Raw genomic sequence first — 20,044 nt, forward strand, 5'->3', positions numbered from 1 at the left:
TAATAGGTCCTAATAATAGTGCTGGGTTAATGGGTGAACATAGACACATTCAAAACATGAAACTGATATATTCCCTTGGTGGGACAGGACATAAGTGTGCTAAGATTTAGGATTTTTTAGGAGAACATTTCAGGGTGTGCAAGGACAAGCAGTGGTGGTGGCAAACTAATTTTCAGGTTTTAAGCATCTTCAGTTTGCATTGTATATATAGTTTTTCATGCAGTAAATCCCATCTGTGAAGCAGGTCATTTTCTACTGCTTATAGCTAATTTACTTTTCTTGACTAACGTGCTTCATATTTGTATTACACTCACCAATCAGCTCCATTTTTTAGAAAACCAAGAGAACACCTCTGTGTGTGTTTCATTTTGTCAGCTTTCCTAAGCGCTTTAGGCAACTAGTTTTCAGGACTTGCTTTAAATAGTTGTAAAATTAAAATTGCTGTAAATTGGAAATAATCACACTGAAGAATTAGCAAACTTCCAGAAGAGAAGTGCAGAGTTAGCTCCTTTAAACTTTTGCAAGACAGTTGAGAGGGCAGAGGAGAGGCAAACTTGGCTGAGGATGTTTCACATGAGCACAGATTGCCTGGTAGGTACTTTTGTTCATGGGGGCCTTGATGAGGTTTGAGCACATGTCAGGATGGAAAAAGCCACAGTTCTGGTGATGAGCTCTGGCCTTCAAGATTTTTGTGCGTGGACGTGAATAAGAACATTAAGACATGTCTTCTTGGTAGCTACAGGCAGTAATTCAGGACTTTGCCAGCTCCCAAGAGCACAGAGCAGATGGGTAAACTGTTCTTACTCCCCCAAACACTCATATGTCACATATTGCCTTTTTCCATTAAACAATCTGGAGGAAATGCTGTATACATCTATATTTTTGCACGTAGCCAAGTGCAGCTGCAGTGTTTTACTGTAACCTTTGTTCTTCTTAGCATAAGGAGAATAAAAATAATTGAATGGCATTCAAATGCTGTTTGGTTTGTTTGGGGTTTTTTATTCTGTCTTGGTGTCTAAGTATTGAGCAAAATTACTAAGGCTTATATTCAGCAAAGATGCAAAAGTGTTCCAGTTCAGCAAAGAACTTCTGTATGTGCCTAGTTTTCATTACAGTAACAGTTTAAAATGTACTGCAGTGTCTTTATGAAGCACTTCATTTGTCTTTTTTGAACTGTATTTCCTACACAAGTGGGATCTTGTTCTTATAATGCTTTTGTGTATTAAAATATTTTAAGAAATACTTTTTTCCTATAGTAAAATAAAGTAGGGAAAGGCCTGACATTTTTTATTTGTGCTTTGTTTTAAAAGCATTTTTGTGCAATGGAAAGTTCCACAAGCACTTGCAAGAAATTTTTGTTCCCATGGTCATCCGCTACATTGATCTCATGGAATCATCAATTGCCCAGTCCATTCACAGAGGTCTTGAACAAGAATCATGGCAACCCGTCAAGTAAGTGCTTTCTACAAGATCTGAACAAAGCACCTGCCTACAGCTTTCTGTCTAATCAGGTGTTCTCCCCCGTTGTCCTCTAAATATTCTATTTTTTATTGTATTCCTACATTGTTTATTTCTTCACAGGAGCATCACCAACAGTCTTCCTAATGTAGCTCTTCCAAAAGTTCCAAGTTTGCCTGTTAATCTTCCACAAATACCTAGCTTTACTACACCAACCTGGATGACTTCTTTGTATGACTCCACGTGTGTATTCTTCAATAACCTTCTGACTGTATGTCAGCTCTGCATGGCCTTGCTAGTGTTCTGTGCAGCTGTATTTGGATTGCATGGTGTTTATGATCTCTTAGTTGGAAATTACTGCTTCTTGGAAGTAAGCCAAGCATGGACTGTTAGTGAGTTGCACTTTCTAGTACATTAAAATGTAGCAGTCTTAAACCTGATAGCTTACAAAATCAACTTGGCAAAGGTCTGTCATAGTATGAATGGTGTTTAATGGCCTAAACAACCTAATGACTCTCTTGAATTAATAAGCAGTGGGGAACCTTTTGGATAATTGATTTTAGATTATGGTTTTATAAAGTGAGGCAGCCCATATTTTCACATGGGTTTCGTTAACTTACTGTATATTGGTTCTGAAAATCACTGACAGCAAATACTGTCATTAAATATCCATGTTACAGGAAAATAGTAAAAGGTTAATAAGTACCCAGAATAGAAGTGCATCCATTTCTTTGTCTGTCTGGAAACTATGTGTTTCTTTCTGATTCCCCCCCCCCCCAACATTTCAGTGCTCTTTTCTTAAAAAAAGATATAATAAATAGAACAGATATGCCCTGTTCTGTGGGAATATTCCCATAGTTACGGGCAGGATTTTTGTGTGACAACACATTCATATGCATTAGAGAAAGGCTCAAGAAGAAACTTATTTTAGCTAAAGTTGCATTAGGAGAGGATGGATATGAAAAAACACATGTTCAAGATGCAAAGCTTGATATGATTTCAAGTATTGTCTTCTCAAGTTTTGTGATGGAGTGAAAGACTCCTAGCAAGGACTCAGATCCATTACTGCAAGAGTTCATAGAATCATGAAATATAAGGTTGGAAGGGACCTCGGATCATCTGGTCCAATCTTTTTTGGCAAAAACGGTCTACGTAAGATGGCCCAGTACCCTGTTCAGCTGAATCTTCAATGTGTCCAATATTAGGGAATCCACCACTCACCTGGGAAGATGATTCCAATGGCTGATTGTTCTCATTGTGAAAAATTTTCTTCTTGGACTCTCCCCAGGAGTAACTTGCACCCATTACCCTTCATCTTTCCCATGTGACTCCTTGTAGAAAGGGAGTTGATAATTTGTGCTCTCCCAGACTTATGGCACTTATCTGTTGAGCATTATGATTGTTGTTGTGCTGGTAATTCCCCTAAAATTTGACAAAATTCTACAAAATTCCTCTTAATCCTTGGCTTTGGTACTTTGGCTACTTTCTGTTCAGTATAATAATGCCAGGTTTGCCTGATGAAGAATCTACAGGCAAAAAAAAAAAAAGAGAAAAAGCAGTCTGTGAGCCAATTGAGTTACAATTAAATGTTTATCAATAATGCCAAGACTGTGCCTATTTTGTCTGCGATAAAAAGAGATTACATATTCTCCAAACTTTACTAATGTTCATGTTCATGCTCTTACATTCATGTTTAAATCTATTCATATAACTATGAATATATTTTCACCTCTTTCTCTTCAGCAAAAGTCTAAGGTAGGCATGTAGCAGCTCTGTTAAATATAGAATCATAGAATAGTTAGGGTTGCAAAGGACCTCAAGATCATCTAGTTCCAATCCTCCTGCCATGGACAGGGACACCTCACACTAAGCCATGCCACCCAAGGCTCTGTCCGACCTGGCCTTGAGCACCACCAGGGGTGGAGCATTCACAACTTCCCTGGGCAACCCATTCCAGTGCCTCACCACCCTCACAGTAAAGAATTTCTTCCTTAGATCCAATCTAAACTTCCCCTGTTTAAGTTTGAACCCGTTACCCCTTGTCCTATCACTACAGTCCCTAATGAATAGTCCATCCCCAGCATCCCTATAGGCCCCCTTCAGATACTGGAAGGCTGCTATGAGGTCTCCACGCAGCCTTCTCTTCTCCAGGCTGAACAGCCCCAACTTTCTCAGTCTCTCTTCATACGGGAGGTGCTCCAGTCCCCTGATCATCCTCGTGGCCCTCCTCTGGACTTGTTCCAACAGTTCCATGTCCTTTTTATGTTGAGGACACCAGAACTGCACACAGTGCTCCAAGTGAGGTCTCACGAGAGCAGAGTAGAGGGGCAGGATCACCTCCTTCGACCTGCTGGTCACGCTCCTCTTGATGCAGCCCAGGATACAGTTGGCTTTCTGGGCTGCGAGCGCACACTGAAGCCGGCTCATGTTCATTTTCTCATCGACCAACACCCCCAAGTCCGTCTCTGCAGGGCTGCTCTGAATCTCTTCTCTGCCCAACCTGTAGCTGTGCCTGGGATTGCTCCGACCCAGGTGTAGGACCTTGCACTTGGCATGGTTAAACTTCATCAGGTTGGCATCAGCCCACCTCACAAGCGTGTTGAGGTCCCTCTGGATGGCATTCCTTCCCTCTGGCGTATCAACCAAACCACACAGCTTGGTGTCATCGGCAAACTTGCTGAGGGCGCACTCAATCCCACTGTCCATGTGACCGACAAAGATGTTGAACAAGACTGGTCCCAACACCGATGCCTGAAGGACACCACTCGTTATTGGTCTCCAGCCGGACATCAAGCCATTGACCACAACTCTTTGCTTGCAGCCATCCAGCCAGTTCTTTATCCACCAAGTGGTCCACCTATCAAATTGATGTCTCTCCAATTTAGAGACAAGGATGTCATGTGGGACAGTGTCAAACACTTTGCACAAGTCCAGGTAGATGACGTCAACTGCTCTGCCCCCGTAGCCCCATCATAGAAGGCCACCAAATTGGTCAGGCAGGATTTCCCCTTAGTGAAGCCATGCTGGCTGTCACCAAGCACCTTGCTGTTTTTCATGTGCCTTAGCATTTCTTCCAGGAGAATCTGCTCCAAGATTTTGCCATGCACAGAGGTGAGACTGACTGGTCTGTAGTTCCCTGGGTCATCCATTTTCCCCTTCTTGAAAATGGTGTTATATTACCCTTTTTCTGGTCATTGGGAACTTCACCTGACTGCCATGATTTTTCAAATGAAACATGAAATAAGATACATGCTTACAGGAGAATAGTCCTGTTTTGTCTTCCAACCAGAACAGGCAACATAAAGGGAAATGTCTTAGCTCTATTCTTCCTGCTATAGCTCAACTATCATAAGTGTCAAGAGGGACCGGCTAGAGCAGTGACAGTGATTGTGATATGAAAGGGGCTGGTTTGAATGTATCTGAGCTCTCATTCTGGACCATTTTTTGTGTTCATGCATGCTGAGTGTGTCAGGAGGCCATGTTTCAGCACTGTCTTGTGGGGGTTTCATCTGTAGTACCATGTACGTTCCTGTGACAGTGTTTTATCCAATAAAGTGGTAGGAGGCCATGGTGTGCGTTTTAAGGGTGCATATTTAAAAGCGTAGCCATAGTACTGATGGAATAGTGCAATTTAGTTGACCTGCTTTCTTTAGAATAAGGAGATTTGAGCACAGCTAGTTTCTATTTAGCATTCTGGAAGACACATGTGAACTGCGGGCCAAATTTATTTTCTTCCAAAAATATTAACATGCAGGAAGAAGGCTCAGGAAACATGTTTGGATTGTTTGATGCTCAGGTTGCCTCAGCCTTGAACTAAGTAGAGGAACTATGACATAAGTCTGTCCCTGTTATCTTTGAGGGACCGTACATAGCTATTAGTTGCCAAAGTTCTCCTCTATCCTTGCCCTTCATCTAGTGGTGGAAAATAGAGACGTGGGACTAAGAGCCGTTGACTGTAATTACTGGAAATACTCTTCAGTTGAACAAATTCTCAGTTGTCTTTCTGAGACCTGAATACACAACTTGAGGCAGCATAAAGGAAGTAGAACTGGAGCTCACAAGTTGGGGGCTCACAAAGAACATAGAGCTGGTGCCCTGTTTTGTAAACCCTCCTCACAAAACACTAATGGGTTGTAGCTCAGTAATAACCTGAAAAAAAATATATAGTTGCTGTAATTTATAAAATCACCATCATTGCCCATAGTAAATTACATAAGAATGAACGCCATCTGGTTTTGAATCTTGTGGCTGATTGAGAATGTCCTTAGATATTTAATATTACTCCTGTATTTTCATATCCCAAGCTACCCTATGGAGTTTCACATCTAGGCAAGAACTGATATATTCAGTATGTTCTCTGGAATTGTATTTGTGCTGATCTCGCAGCCAGAGTGCTTTATTAGTGGATTGTTTGACTAATTGCTACTGCTTAGGTAACTGGCAAGCCTAGGGGGGAGCTGTCTCACTCAGCTGTCGGTGGATAAGTGAATTGCTTAGGAGGCTGTATGCATCTCCTAGGTTTAATATTCTGCAGGGTCTTGGAGAAACATTATGTCTTGGACTTTATTTTTGCTATATTCAGTATGAAGCAAGGCATTAGGCCATAAAATAATTCAGGTTAAAATAAACCTCTAGTCCATTCTCCCAGTCAGAGTGTGACCAAATACAAAGTTAAATTGCCATTAAAATAATTAGGGTGGGCATAATATTTTCCTCTTTTAATCATTGGAAACATTCTCTAACTGCCACGACCTGATTAAAAAGAGAGGACAACTAGACAGTACCTTTTGCGTAAGGAGCTAGTGCTGAAGACATAAGTTTTGACCAGCAGAACAGTGGAGTTTGCGCTTTATTTTTAAAATATAGATAAGTGTATAGAATACAGTTTTTAAAGAAAGAGTGCCAGTTCCATTTCCTGGTAGAGCTATATTAATCCATTTATTAAACGTAAGTAGTTTCACCGTACATGTCCAAATAAAAACTTTTCAGTAGCCAATAATGTCTCGTGTCCTTTCACCAAAAAAAAATGGTTCTGGAATTATGAATGTAGATTCAATTGCTGGTGGTTTTATTTGAATGCAGGAATTCCTTCTGCTGCCAGAAGGAGGTAAAAACTGAGCTTAGCTCTTCTTCATGTTACACTTTATGTAGTATAAACCTGGAAGTGACATTTCCAGCTCCTAGTAGGGAAAGCAAATTGGCAGACTGTGCAAATCTTTAGACTGTATAACCACTTAAGAGTATCAAGGCATGTACTGATAAAAAAATCCTAAAAATCAAATAAAACAAGTATCTGGTACAAATAGCAATAATAAGGTGATTGAAAGCACAGATTTATGCAGCATTTAACAAACAAATTAGATATTTGTGTCTGGATGTGTGAAATAGGATCAATTAGTTTTTGTTGTAGCACTTTATTTTCCTTCCCCATCTTATTAGTATAATATGCCAGTCAAATTCATTTGTCATTTGACAATGCTGAATAAAAAAATGAAGAATGGGAGCTCAGAATAATGTGAAAAGCGAATGAATGAATGAGTGTTTCTCACAGAATGAATTAGTGTTTCATGAACCTGTGTCTATTATTACATTTATTATAGCTGTGATACCTTATTTGGTAGTCTAATGAAACCAAATTAAGTGGCTACCAGGGAGTGGACATGCATAAGAGTACACTGATGTTACTGACAGCACATTAGTCCTCCTGAATCCTAAAGAATTTCATTTGGAATTCCATTAGGCAAAAAAGGAAAAAATATGGAAGAATAAAACAATGGTTAAATTGTATGATCTGATGATGAAAAAATAGTAGTTCTGTTTCTTGAGAACATATGGTTTTCTGTGTTCTTATTAACTGCAATATATATATATACTGAGATTGTCCCCATTTCTGTCCCTGTATATTGCTTTCTTTTACACCAGTTCTCTCAAAAATTGACTTAGTCACTTTTGAATCAAATAACGTGCATAATATAGCATCTGCAACATCACTCACTGCCAGTGTACACAGCAGATGTTATGAAATAGTCAGTATTTGCTTATCATATAAGAAACAGTCTAACAGCATTAGAAAATTTCTGAGAAGTTTTGGTGGTTTGTTGTTTTTATTTCTTAATTAAACTTGGTGGTGTATAAAAGTGGTCCCTGTTCAGGTCCAGCCTTAACAGGTAATGTCCCTGTGCAAGCTGTAAACTTAGCAGTCCCATGGGACTTTTTCCTGTTGCTGGTGTTTTCTTTCAGGAGCACAGTAAAATGTAAAATTAACAATTATATCTAAAAGAAGAGTGGAAAATATGCATGGTATCAAAAACGCCTGTCTAAAACTGAGATTTCCTGCTATGCATGGTGAAGATACCAAACTTGCACCATTTAAAACCAAAGCCAAATTCAGGGTCAGTCACTCAAATCCAGCCTTTTCCTTAGGCAAGCACCCCAGCTCCCAGCTCATCACCCACTGCCCAGCCCTTGCTGGCTGTCCCTTCACCTAGCTTGGCAGCTGCTTTCAGCATTCACACAGCATTGCAGAAGACAGCGGTGGCTGAGGTCAGCATTAAGGCAGCAGGGCAAGGGGACAGTTGGGTGGGTTTGGAAGCTTGTGGGGTGCCATGAGACCAAAGCAGTACTGCTGCTGCATCTGTTCTGCCTCTTCAGAGCCCTGAACATGAGCTGTGTGCTTTGCTTCACTTCACCACTCGCTGGCTCAGCTAACCTGGCGTGAACCAGTGGTGGGGCTGCTGTCTGAGGGGTGCATTAGGTGGTCAGATATTAGCTGCCTTTTGTATTTTTTCTTTGTTTGTTTCTTTGTTTTTAATCAGATCCTGCTCTGTCCTGAGCACACTCAGCACTCACTGACTTCCATAAAAGCTGGGGTCACTTAACACTTTGATAATTATGTTCGTTTGTCATGAGGGAGAAGAAAAAGAATGTCAGTAGTGACATGTTTCAACTAGTCTGATCTGAACTGGGACCACCAGGCTGAGTTTTGGTTGCTTGTGTCACTAACATCCTGGAATGCTATGCTGTGCAGCACAACCAGGAATTGCAATGCAACGCATCATGAAAACGTGATGACAGTGGAAGTGTAACTGTGGCTACTGCTAAAATTAGCCTTCAATTGTTCTATCTTATCACAAGCAAATATTTTTAAATTTAGCAATTGATTCAGGACGAAAGAAGAACTTTACATGGACAATCTGAGATGACAGAGGCATATTAATCCCACGTTTTGTTTGTGCACAGATTTCTTTAAATAGTTTCTGTTCTCCTTTTTCTACTAGCATCTTCATTTCTTTGGTAGTCTTATCTACCAGAGTTATGAAGGCAAGAAAATGTATGTGCAAAATCTTCACTGTTTTGAGAAGGTACTTGCTAATTAATAATTCCTCTACCCTTTATTTTTCCTGTCTTGATACAAAATTTGAGCTACTTCATTTTCTATGTTCCTCAACATCCCATTTACCTCTCTAGTCTGTCATGTTTCTCAGCTAACAGATGAGAAAACTTCACTTTTTCATCCTAGTGGGAATTAATTTATATTTTCCATGACCATTTTCACAATCAAATAAGAGTAACTGTGCTATGAGATACAGTGAAGTGAAGGAGGAAGATGGTGTGGTAGGAAATCTTAGTGTCTTAGATAATTCTATGCCAACTGGGATAGACACCTATATATTTATCTTCTGTTTCTTGGGGACTTTCTTTTGTTTTGCTTCTTATAGCAATGGCTCAGCTACATCAGAAGACCTTTTCTGGAAACTGGATGCTCTACAGATGTTTGTTTTTGATCTTCACTGGCCAGAACCAGAATTTGCCAGCCATTTAGAGCAGAGACTTAAACTCATGGCCACTGACATGATAGAAGCCTGCGTTAAAAGGTACAGTTGAAATGATAAATTAAAAATTTGGAGACATTTGAAAATTAACATAGGAATAACCATACTGGCTCACAGAGGTACACCTATACCAGAATCCTGACATGGGAATCAGGGCAACCGTAAAGAGATCATGACTTGTATGTATTTTCCAGCATCTGGCAAACAGCAATTTGGCAACATCTGGGAAATACCAAGGAGACTTTCTGCACATGTTGTGAATAGACTGTTGAAAGTCAATAAACCGAATGTCTTTTCTATTCCATATTTGTGGCAAACACTAACAAATCTCGTAAATCAGCTAGAAGAAATACTTTTTCATTTTCTACATTTCCTTTCTCCATTACTGTCTTATTATTTATATTCATTTAATAATACTACTTAATTTGTCACTATTTTAGAGTAGCATCTCTGTTAAATATAGAATCATAGAATAGTTAGGGCTGGAAAGGACCTTAAGATCATCTAGTTCCAACCCCCCTGCCATGGGCAGGGACACCTCACACTAAGCTATGCCACCCAAGGCCTCATCCAACCTGGCCTTGAACACCGCCAGGGGTGGAGCATTCACAGCTTCCCTGGGCAACCCATTCCAGTGCCTCACCACCCTCACAGTAAAGAATTTCTTCCTTAGATCCAATCTAAACTTCCCCTGTTTAAGTTTGAACCCGTTACCTCTTGTCCTGTCACTACAGTCCCTAATGAAGAGTCCATCCCCAGCATCCCTATAGGCCCCCTTCAGATACTGGAAGGCTGCTATGAGGTCTCCACGCAGCCTTCTCTTCTCCAGGCTGAACAGCCCCAACTTTCTCAGTCTCTCTTCATACGGGAGGTGCTCCAGTCCCCTGATCATCCTCGTGGCCCTCCTCTGGACTTGTTCCAACAGTTCCATGTCCTTTTTATGTTGAGGACACCAGAACTGCACACAGTGCTCCAAGTGAGGTCTCACGAGAGCAGAGTAGAGGGGCAGGATCACCTCCTTCGACCTGCTGGTCATGCTCCTTTTGATGCAGCCCAGGATACAGTTGGCTTTCCGGGCTGCGAGTGCACACTGAAGACGGCTCATGTTCATTTTCTCATCGACCAACACCCCTAAGTCCTTCTCTGTAGGGCTGCTCTGAATCTCTTCTCTGCCCAACCTGTAGCTGTGCCTGGGATTGCTCCGACCCAGGTGTAGGACCTTGCACTTGACATGGTTAAACTTTATAAGGTTGGCATCAGCCCACCTCACAAGCGTGTCAAGGTCCCTCTGGATGGCATTCCTTCCCTCCAGCGTATCAACTGAACCACACAGCTTGGTGTCATTATATTACAAACTAAAGAGTATGCAGCATTTGTGCATCTATACAATAAACAAAAGAAGGCTATTTGTAAGTCATCCATCTGACAATAAGTTTTACATTGCTAAGCTTATGAAATTATAGAAAACAATAGTAGTGTTGGTTTTCTTCTTTATTGTATAATTATGGATATGTAATTTCAGGTTAAGCATAGGTGATCTAAACAGATCTCTGCCATATCTTAGCTTTCAGTACATATCTTTAAGTTTGGAATAAGCATCTTCATGTCTAGAAAACTTACAGGGAAGCCGTGATCCCACATACAGAGGATGCTTAATCTGTACACATAAAAATATTGAATTCTTAAAAAAAGAAATTAAAAAAAGAATGGGGGAAAGGTAATCTGTAGACAATTTAATAGTGTCGAGCAGGAAATGTACAACATTGATAAGGAAGACTAAAGAAACTGGGAACCTTTAACATGCACTAAGGTTAAATCTGATTGATAGCATAGTATTTTATTATTTTCTATTTAATATAGTAGGAACAAGGAGAACCTCAGGCTTAGTGTATAAGCCTGTTGCTAGAGCTACAGTGATGAAATCATGGCAAAAATGGTAGAAGCATTTCACAAACATTTCCATTTGATTTTGGAAGGGTGATGTTATGGTGAATGGATTAAAATTTTAAGCTCGTTAGCAAAGAAACGTGAGAAAATACCCACTAAAATTGACGTTATGTAAGCTTACATCCTTCTGTTGTAAAGAATTTGGTGTTGAAGCTTGTCAACTACATATACCTAGCAAATCTTAGAAAAAAATCGTAAAATCTCGACTGGAAGACTGTGTAATCTTAAAAAACATCAAAACAGTTGCAGTAATATACTGATACTATTGATTCTGAGCCTGGAATTAAAAAAAGGAAAAAAAAAAGATTTTACACTGAGACTCTCATTCAACTTATCATCATCTAAAATGCAAAGATTTATAGAAGTAGTACTAGTCAACACAACTTGTTGAATAATTAGTATTTTCAAATTCGTCTTATCATCTTAGTCAAAGATTATTACAAATTATATGGAAAGGGCAACTGCATCAATATATTACCACGTGTTGTCATTATCTAAAACTTTTCACCATACAGGTTTGACTGTGCAGCTTTTAATGGCACACACAAAATAGGTTGAAAATGGCTCGCTGCAAGGATCGCAACTGGGAACTGAGAACAGAATTATTAACACAGAGGCATTACAAAAATAATTCTTTGTGGATCGGATTTTGGTCTGTGATACCAATCCTGACATCTTTGCTGCTTGCTTTTGTAGAGAATAAGAAGGTTCTGATGGCAGTAAATGAAGGCTTAATTAATATTATAGAATGATCCTAGTGTCAATACACAAAATGTATTAATATTTTAGAGATAATACATAGCATACTAGTGTTTATACCCTAAGTATGTTTTAGTATGATCAAACATATCATATGTCAGGTAAAAAAGAAAGTACATTATATCCGCAGGGTGGATTGTATTAGACAGTGGCAACTCAGAAAAGAATGATGGAACTACTGTAACTCTTATTGTTATACTAACATGTTCTATAAGACTAATTAAGATGGAAGTGGGATGCTTCTTTCTTAATTCCTTAAAATATTTTGTCAGTTTCTGGTACCCACATTTAATCATAAAGGTGAAAATAAAACATTACTTTTATATTTATGTGTTCTGAACTATTATTATTTATTTCAGTAACATTGCTGCTTGTTTACACCTGTGTGAGAAGAAAAGAGGGGTTTTGTATTACGTAGCTCCTGATACATTTTACTTTTCAATTACATATTAATATTTTCTTAATAATAAACTAATTTTCTTCACTAAAATTCTCTTTCATATTAAAAACAGAAGAATATTTTTTTATTGTATTTCTTAGAAGCAACTATTTGGTATGATAAACTTAATGTTAACATAGAAAGGTTGGAAAATGTGGGGTATTTTCACTGCTTTAAATTGTTCTTAGGCATCATACAAGGAAGAATATCGTTATATAGTAGGCAAGAAGATACTACTTTTATTATACAGCTGAATTAGGTGAAGCAGCACAGCCTTCAGATTGCCACCAATGCAATTGTGTATTGAATGGGTGGATATTCTGCATGTACAGAATTTTTTAAGATATTCTCATGTGCATGTACATTGTAAGCCAACGTGTTTAGTAAGGTTCACAAGTTTGTACACTGGTTGGTCAGAATTATCAGAGAAACTGATATGATGGATTGTGTTTTAATAAACAGGACAAGAATTGCATTTGAAGTCAAGCTGCAAAAGATGAACAAAACAACAGACTTGAGGATCCCTTCTTCTCTGTGTACGATGTTTAATGTCTTAGTTGATGCCAAAAAACAGACAGCTAAACTCTGCATACTGGATGGGGGACAAGAGGTAAGTGGAATTTTGTATGTTTAATTCTTGTGTTTGGTGAATATGAAACACCTCACAATGCAGACAGTCCTTTATAGATTAATTTCAAACTAACTGAAATATGTCACACAGCGCTGCTTGTACGGGAGCATGCATAGACAGCTCCCTAGAAGCATCACACAAGACACAACCCTTCATCTTCAGATGCTTCTGTAATTTATTTGCTTTGACCTGTGAGTCTTGAACATTCAGAGGATTTCTTGACTCACAACCCCTCTGGGATTTTTTCTTGGGTTGCAGCAGAGAAACAGCAGTTTTCAGGACTCTTGTAATAGTAAAATAGAGCCAAAACATTGTCCTTTGCAGCCAGGTTGTAAGTGAAGAGGGTTTGTTTTTCAGTGGCTCATATGTCCAGCATTCATGCTTGTGTACATGCTGAAAACAGAGGAAAGAAATCATCAGGTAATTTAATGAGATCTTTTTATTTGGTCTCCAAGGACAGGGACCATTTTGACAGTAGTCTTGCTGCCAGGACTGTCGATGGAGTGGAGCTTTTGAAGGATATATAGACTTCACCGACTACTGTCGTTCCCATATTGTCACTCTCGGCAGGAATAATCTGTGAGGTGAAAAAGGCATAGTACATATGCTGAGACCACCAGCATAAAATTAAAACTGTTCTTGCTGAGCTACTGCGTTAGCAGTATAATTTTGTTCCATTTGGTTTTGGATAGAGAGTAAAAGCATTAATTAGAATCTGGCAGCAAAAATTATGTCAGCTTTAGTCAATTTCATGTTTACATTATTTGGTTACATCATTTCTGTTGATTTTTCCATTTCTTTACTATGGTCTTTGTTTTATTGACTCAACTTTCTAAGTTAGTGTATTCAATGTAATTGTCCTTTTTTTTTTTTTTCTTTTTTTTTTTTTTGTTTAATTCAATGAGATATTCATCATTTTCCTGTTCTACCCTGTCATCTTTATTTTTCCTTTTGGTTTTCCATGACATGAACCAGTTTGATAGTCAATGGGTAAGTGTCTTTTTGTTGTTTTTTAACGTACTTTTTTTCTTTTATTATTAACAGCCACTTTTTATTTTAAATGGTAATACTGGTTTTCATGTTAATTTGTAAGCTGAGCCCTCAGAATTCTTTTACTGCCTGCCCTTGCTACAGACTGATCATCAGCTTCTCAGTTCTTCTTTCCTTGTTCATTCTCTAGGAAGGGTCTGGATGAATTCTTTACTTTTGCTCTTTTCAGACCCAGTGTCCTGTCTTAGTGGATGACAAAGTTTTGGACCCTTTCATCTCTCAGTGAGGCAAAAGAATTTGTTTCAGGCTCATCAGAAGTAAACCACAACTAGCAACTCTGCCTGAGGCTGATGCTGCCATCTTATACTTAGTGTCCAAGCAGTAATCTGCAAACACACCCATGCACACCCTGCTTCGTGAACAAGAAATACCGGTACCTCCATAAAGACTGCAGACAGATGGTATAGCATCATTCCCCCAGTCACGCCATTCCTCTTGCCTGCTCTGGATAATGCCTCCTGCACTGTTAGCCAGTCCCCTCAAAGCAGAAGTTCAGCATTTTGTAGCATTACTATAAAAGCCAAAGTTCAGTAACCTTTTGGACTGCAAATCTTCACCAGATTCTCTTCTGAAACCCTCCCGTTCTCTGGAATTCAAACTCCATCATGCACTCTTCACAACACCAAAACAGAAATACAGCCTTTGCTCCCTACTAGGTCTGACCATTTCTCTGAATCCAGTGATTCGTTTGATGATTTAGCACATCTGGGATGAAATACATACTTTTTTCAAAGTCCCCAAATTAATCTTCATCCAAATTCATCTAACAAACCAAAGGAATCTCAATTCTTCACATATTAAAAATATCAGATAATGTGGAAACTTCCTTCTTTCACATAAAACTTAAATTCTTGTCTGTCAGTTTCCTCCATTTCTAAGGATTTTTTTGAAGGTTAATTAAAAATAGGCTTTTCAGTTCCTTGTAGCTGATATCATGGTTGCTTAAAATGCTTCAAGTTTTGTTGAGTGAGATACTTCTGGAATCTGGCCATCTGTCAAAGCAGTCGGATCATATAGCATAAACATTTGCATCTCTGGCTCTACAGCAGCTCTGGCAATTCCGGTAACTCCTACTTAGCCACTTGATCTTGAAAACTTTCCCATATTGACTTTCTTTCCCTCAACCTCCTTCATCTTCATTTTAGTGTCAAAAATGGTCTTTTCTGCCAGTCAAGAAAAACATTCCCTAAGGCCTAAGTTAACATTTTTTAAAAGTCACGTTTGTTCACCTAAAACTCAACACTGAATATCCATCTGACAATTTCTAGAACTTAATTTGCAAGTGATGGAAGGTGTTATTTAGGGAGATGGTTAAACTCAAACATCTTGAATACAGCATGCTCCTTCCATTCCCTCTACAGAGCTCTGATCAATTTTATACCTTGTTCAAGTAGTCAGATGTGGAAGTTTTCACCCTGTGTTGTCAGATAGGAGGGAATTCTTATTTACCATGTAATTAGGGAATTCTGTTCATGGCTAGCAATAATAGTACCTTGAGTTTAAAATTTAAATTAGATCGAATCCCCAGGTTTTCCTATGTTACTTCATGCCCTCCTCACCATGCTCCAAGATGTCTTCCAGTTAAGTCCACTCTCATAAAGAGTTGCTAAGAAGTCTGCCATTCGGGAGCGCTCCCCTCCTTGCCTTCTGGATGTCATCTTAAAACCTAAAAGAAGCTATCCATGTGTTTGGAAAAGAGGTGGGGATTTGTCTGCTTTCACCAAGCAAGGAGAAAAGCAGGAGTGCTTATTTCACCTGCAAGTGCTTATTTCAGGATTGTGCATACAACCTTGTCAGCTCATACAATTTTATCATTAATTCTACTGTATTTGCCATCTTCTCAAAATGTGTCCTCTGGAGTCAAATAATCTTCCCTGAGGATCTGAAGTTTTGTTGGGTGTGGCTGTTTTAGTGGAATTCATGAGTTGAGGAGTGGGTTAAAAAAAATATGATCTCACAGTTTGAAAAATAAATCTTGATAAAAAATCAGATTTTAAAAAATAAAACATTATTTATAATTAAATGTCATAATTTTGTTAGCTTGTGATTTTTGAATAATTTGATTTAGTTTTTCTTGGTCATACAGTGAAGTTACTGATTATATTCAATTCCTACAAAATTATATTTGCCTTCCGATGAGGGAATAAAAAAAAAAGGAACTGATCTTAGAGTATACATAGATCCATTCATTTAGTGTGCTGTGGAGGTGAAGTTGCAGACACTTATGGAGGGGCAACTGTGATTTTTGATGTATCATAGAAATATGTATAGTGTCAACATGCATCTGTAGGAGAAAGATTACTTATTGTTTTTAGAGTAAGATACTGTTGCCTTCTGAAGAGTGTGTGAGCAAGAGATGTCACAGGTAATTTGGAATTATTTAAGTCCTTAGTAGATCAAGAGCATATTATATTGGTCAAGACATTAATACGGTTAGAATAAAATATATCTGAAATTGTGAAAAGTTTCTTTGATGTATTTCACATACACTCTTTCACTGTTCCAGGGTGTTTGCTGCTGCTTGTCTGAGATGTGTATTCACATTTTCCAAGTGTTTTTTAAACTTTAAAAGAAATTAAAACGAAAAAATTAACACACTTGATGTTGGTACCTGTAGCAGATACATATGTGTGCGCAAACACATTTCACAATTTTATTTTGTCTTAATTTAAACAGAGGTTCAGTAGGTACACCGTTTATAAAATCGTTCCTAAATATAATAAGCAGATCAACTTTAATGCTTTGGTTTGTATGGCAACTCTGGGACAGGTGAAAAATATCCTTTAAAAACTTAAAGCTCTGAAAACTATTCATCTGACATCTGCTGAGTTAGGCTAATGTTTATACTGACCTCAGTACTTTTACTCCAAGCATTACCCTGTTAGCTGTTCCAAGTAGCCTTGAACCATGAAGGTAGGGTTAGTCTTTACAAGTCACATTTTCTGTGAAGTGGCTATTGGGGACAATCTTTGCTGTCAGATAAATGTTTCTAAAGGAAGAATTACTGTTTAAATTGATGTGCCTCCTTGACAGGATGGGATTCCTAGTTCCTGTTAATTTCAGTAGGGAACTCTGTAGTATTATCTAAAGTCTTTCAGATTTATTTTAATAGCATTTACTTAAAGACACCTTCTTTATGAAAAAGCTAAAGAAAAAGCCTATGGAGAATGAAGTCTGTTTTATTATGCCTTTTATGGCCTATTAATTTGTTACCATCCATTCTGCTTTGTTGATGAAATTTTAATTTTGCCCTTGCTTGAGCATATTGTAAGGTTTGTATAAACTGCAGCTCACTGTGCTAACAGAAAGGCTCTTTTAGGATGAACAATTGGAGCTCATTTTATTTCTAGAGGACATTTAAAATAACTTATGAATGAGAGTTGTCAGACATGAAATGCTGTATTAATTAAATCTTATTCTAGTCCTTTTGCTTCTCCAGCTAAACCAACCCTTTAGAAAAAAATACATGGCCACCTTAATTATATAGGAGAAGACAAAAAGTATCCTTCACATTCCTTCTCCTGAATAAGAATAAGAACTCAATTCATCTAAATAATAACCCCATTAGCTGCTTAACTCAACAGTGTACATGGGAAAATTTTCAACACAGAATGTGAGGAAGTCTTGATTGGGTGGATCGTTTTCAAGGACTTGTTCTTCTGGTGTTCAAAATGATAATTTTAAGTAAATCTGATCTAGCAGGGTTATCAGCTTTGCATCGTTTTTGACTTATGACAAAAGTGTGTGTTCAGATACATGCTAATGCTTCTTTCTCTTTTCAAATACAGCAACAATATCATTCAAAAATAGATGACTTGGTTGAAGAAACTGTTAAAGAAATTATTTCACTTCTTGTTTCAAAGGTAAACCTATTAGATTTTAATTTATAATGAAGCAAAAAATATATCTCTAATTATTGAACTTCTGAAATGTCTTTCAATATCACAAGTTTCCTATACACAATGAGATTGTGGGGGAAACAGCATAATTTGCAAGTAATAGTCATGCAAATGGTATTGAATTTACAAAATTAAATTTTACAACCCATTAGGTAAACAATTTCTGTGCAACCTGCACAGAATATCAAATAAGTTTGTCTTCTGTATTTTTGTTATATGTAAGAACTGCTAGCAGCTAGTAGAACTGGTAGGTTTTAATATATCAATGTTATCTGAAGTAATAGCGTGTTTTATTTTTTGTTTAATTTTTCACATGACAACCTTCTTCCTATCACAAAGTAGTATTTAAATTTTGTGTTTGGAGGTGGACAACATCCAGAGTGTTGTTATAACTTTTTAATGAGATTTTGGTCCACAAATCATTTAATTTAAAAATATTTTGTCAGTCATTATTTCTTGAAATTGACTTTGTAGGTTAAAAAGAAAATATGTTTTGGTATGATATAGGCACTTGGAGAATAAGTGAAGAAAACTTAAACAGTGTCTTGTGTTACTGTAGCACCTCCATTCCAGTAAAAATCTTAAGCGTTTGATATGAAAGAAAAGCTTTCAGTCCCTGATAGTTTGAGGGACACAGCAAATAATGACACAAAAGAAAGATTTCATAAGAATTTTTGTTATCTATGCATTGCAAACTACCCAGAAATATCTGATTTTCAACTAGGAGAAATAAGCCATACTTTCACAATTTTTGCGTTAGTGACAAAAATACAACTCTGGTCACATTTTCATCATACCTTTGTTTTCACTTGTCACAGCTTGCTGGCAGGGGGTGGGGGAGTCGAAATCTCCTTTTGGATTGACACCCACCATGCTTGCACAGGAGTTGAAGAGGAAGGCTTTGTAGAATCATTGTAGAAGTTTAAGCAAAATGTGTTCACTTACTGATAAATGTGTAGAAATGACACATTTTTTTCTCTAAAGGGAAGTTTTGATGTAAAAATAACTACAAATGGTTGAACTCGATAATTTTGCATTTTACATGCCACCTGTCATCATTGCAAACTAACTTGTCAAATTCTGGTTTTAGTGTATTGAAGAGGAAGAAAATAGAATTTAATAAAAGCAAACCTTCTAATTATCTTTCTTAATATCTGAGATTATAGAAGAGGGGAGAAAATAGTAATATTTTTCCTGGATATATATACAAGAAATTTAGAGACAAGTGCTGTCAATACAGAGGGATTTTCCTCATTAGTTGTTGCATATACTATTACCAGAGGTTGAAATCTTGAAATATGAATCAAATATTCTGTGTGATTGGCTGATCATTAGAAGCTTAACCAGCCACTCCTCACCTCAGATGTGAAATGCCAATGCCATCCTGATTGCTTCTGTTTCAAGGCTGAAAGCCTCTGAGGGTACAGAGGAAGGGTGATGTTCCATTCTTGATTTTGGCCAGGAAAAATACACACCAGTGTGCATGATATTCGTGTGTGGTCATTTTTTCATCTAATATATTTTCATTATGTTTTAGCCTTTGCCTCTGTGCTATTTCTTTTGTGTTCCAGTGGAATGTGTTTCAATCATTCTTTTTAGCTGCAAGTCATCTATGAAAATGAAAAGAGCACTTTTCACTTCAGTGAGATTTTACTTGATAAAGACTATACTGTGTATTTTGCACACAAGACTTACCAAGCTAAAACATTTATCAAATCACAGGAATAGCACAAAACAGCAAAACAAAGCACAGTGTGTCTCAGGGTAACCAATTCAGACAATGTGAGGTATACGCAGAAATGCTTTTAGAGCTTCACGTGTCTGTACACTGAGATCTCAGAAAACAAGTTTTCAGCTTCATTTAAATTGGCATCCTTGACACTGCAATGTTTTGCTGTCTGTTCTTTTGCATCCCACTTGTATGGAACTATTTGTTGGCACTGTAGAGACCATGTTGTTTGTGAGATCAGCCATTTCCATAGCAGATCTTCGCGCAATTAGATTCAACACTGTTCTGCAGAAAGAATCC

At 37.9% G+C, this 20,044-nt stretch overlaps 1 protein-coding gene across 7 annotated transcripts in view; it reads left to right on the top strand.

Moving 5' to 3' along the window:
* CADPS2 (calcium dependent secretion activator 2) overlaps window positions 1-20,044 on the top strand; it is a gene marked incomplete at both ends in the record, with an annotated part of 338,118 nt that overhangs the window by 279,571 nt on the left and 38,503 nt on the right. For 2 of the 7 annotated variants that reach the window (XM_080622717.1, XM_080622718.1), the window contains 5 exons: window positions 1,311-1,452; window positions 1,582-1,701; window positions 9,177-9,332; window positions 12,898-13,045; window positions 17,905-17,979. In XM_080622717.1, coding sequence (XP_080478843.1) covers window positions 1,311-1,452; window positions 1,582-1,701; window positions 9,177-9,332; window positions 12,898-13,045; window positions 17,905-17,979 — 641 coding nt within the window. Of the gene's footprint in view, window positions 1-1,310; window positions 1,453-1,581; window positions 1,702-9,176; window positions 9,333-12,897; window positions 13,046-14,041; window positions 14,057-17,904; window positions 17,980-20,044 lie in introns of all 7 variants that reach the window. The other 5 variants (XM_080622722.1, XM_080622723.1, XM_080622720.1 and 2 more) reach the window with 3 other exon arrangements.

The sequence above is a fragment of the Psittacula echo genome (genome assembly GCF_963264785.1).
Source record: "Psittacula echo genome assembly, chromosome: 1".
In the NCBI taxonomy this organism is placed as follows: Eukaryota; Metazoa; Chordata; class Aves; order Psittaciformes; family Psittacidae; genus Psittacula; species Psittacula echo.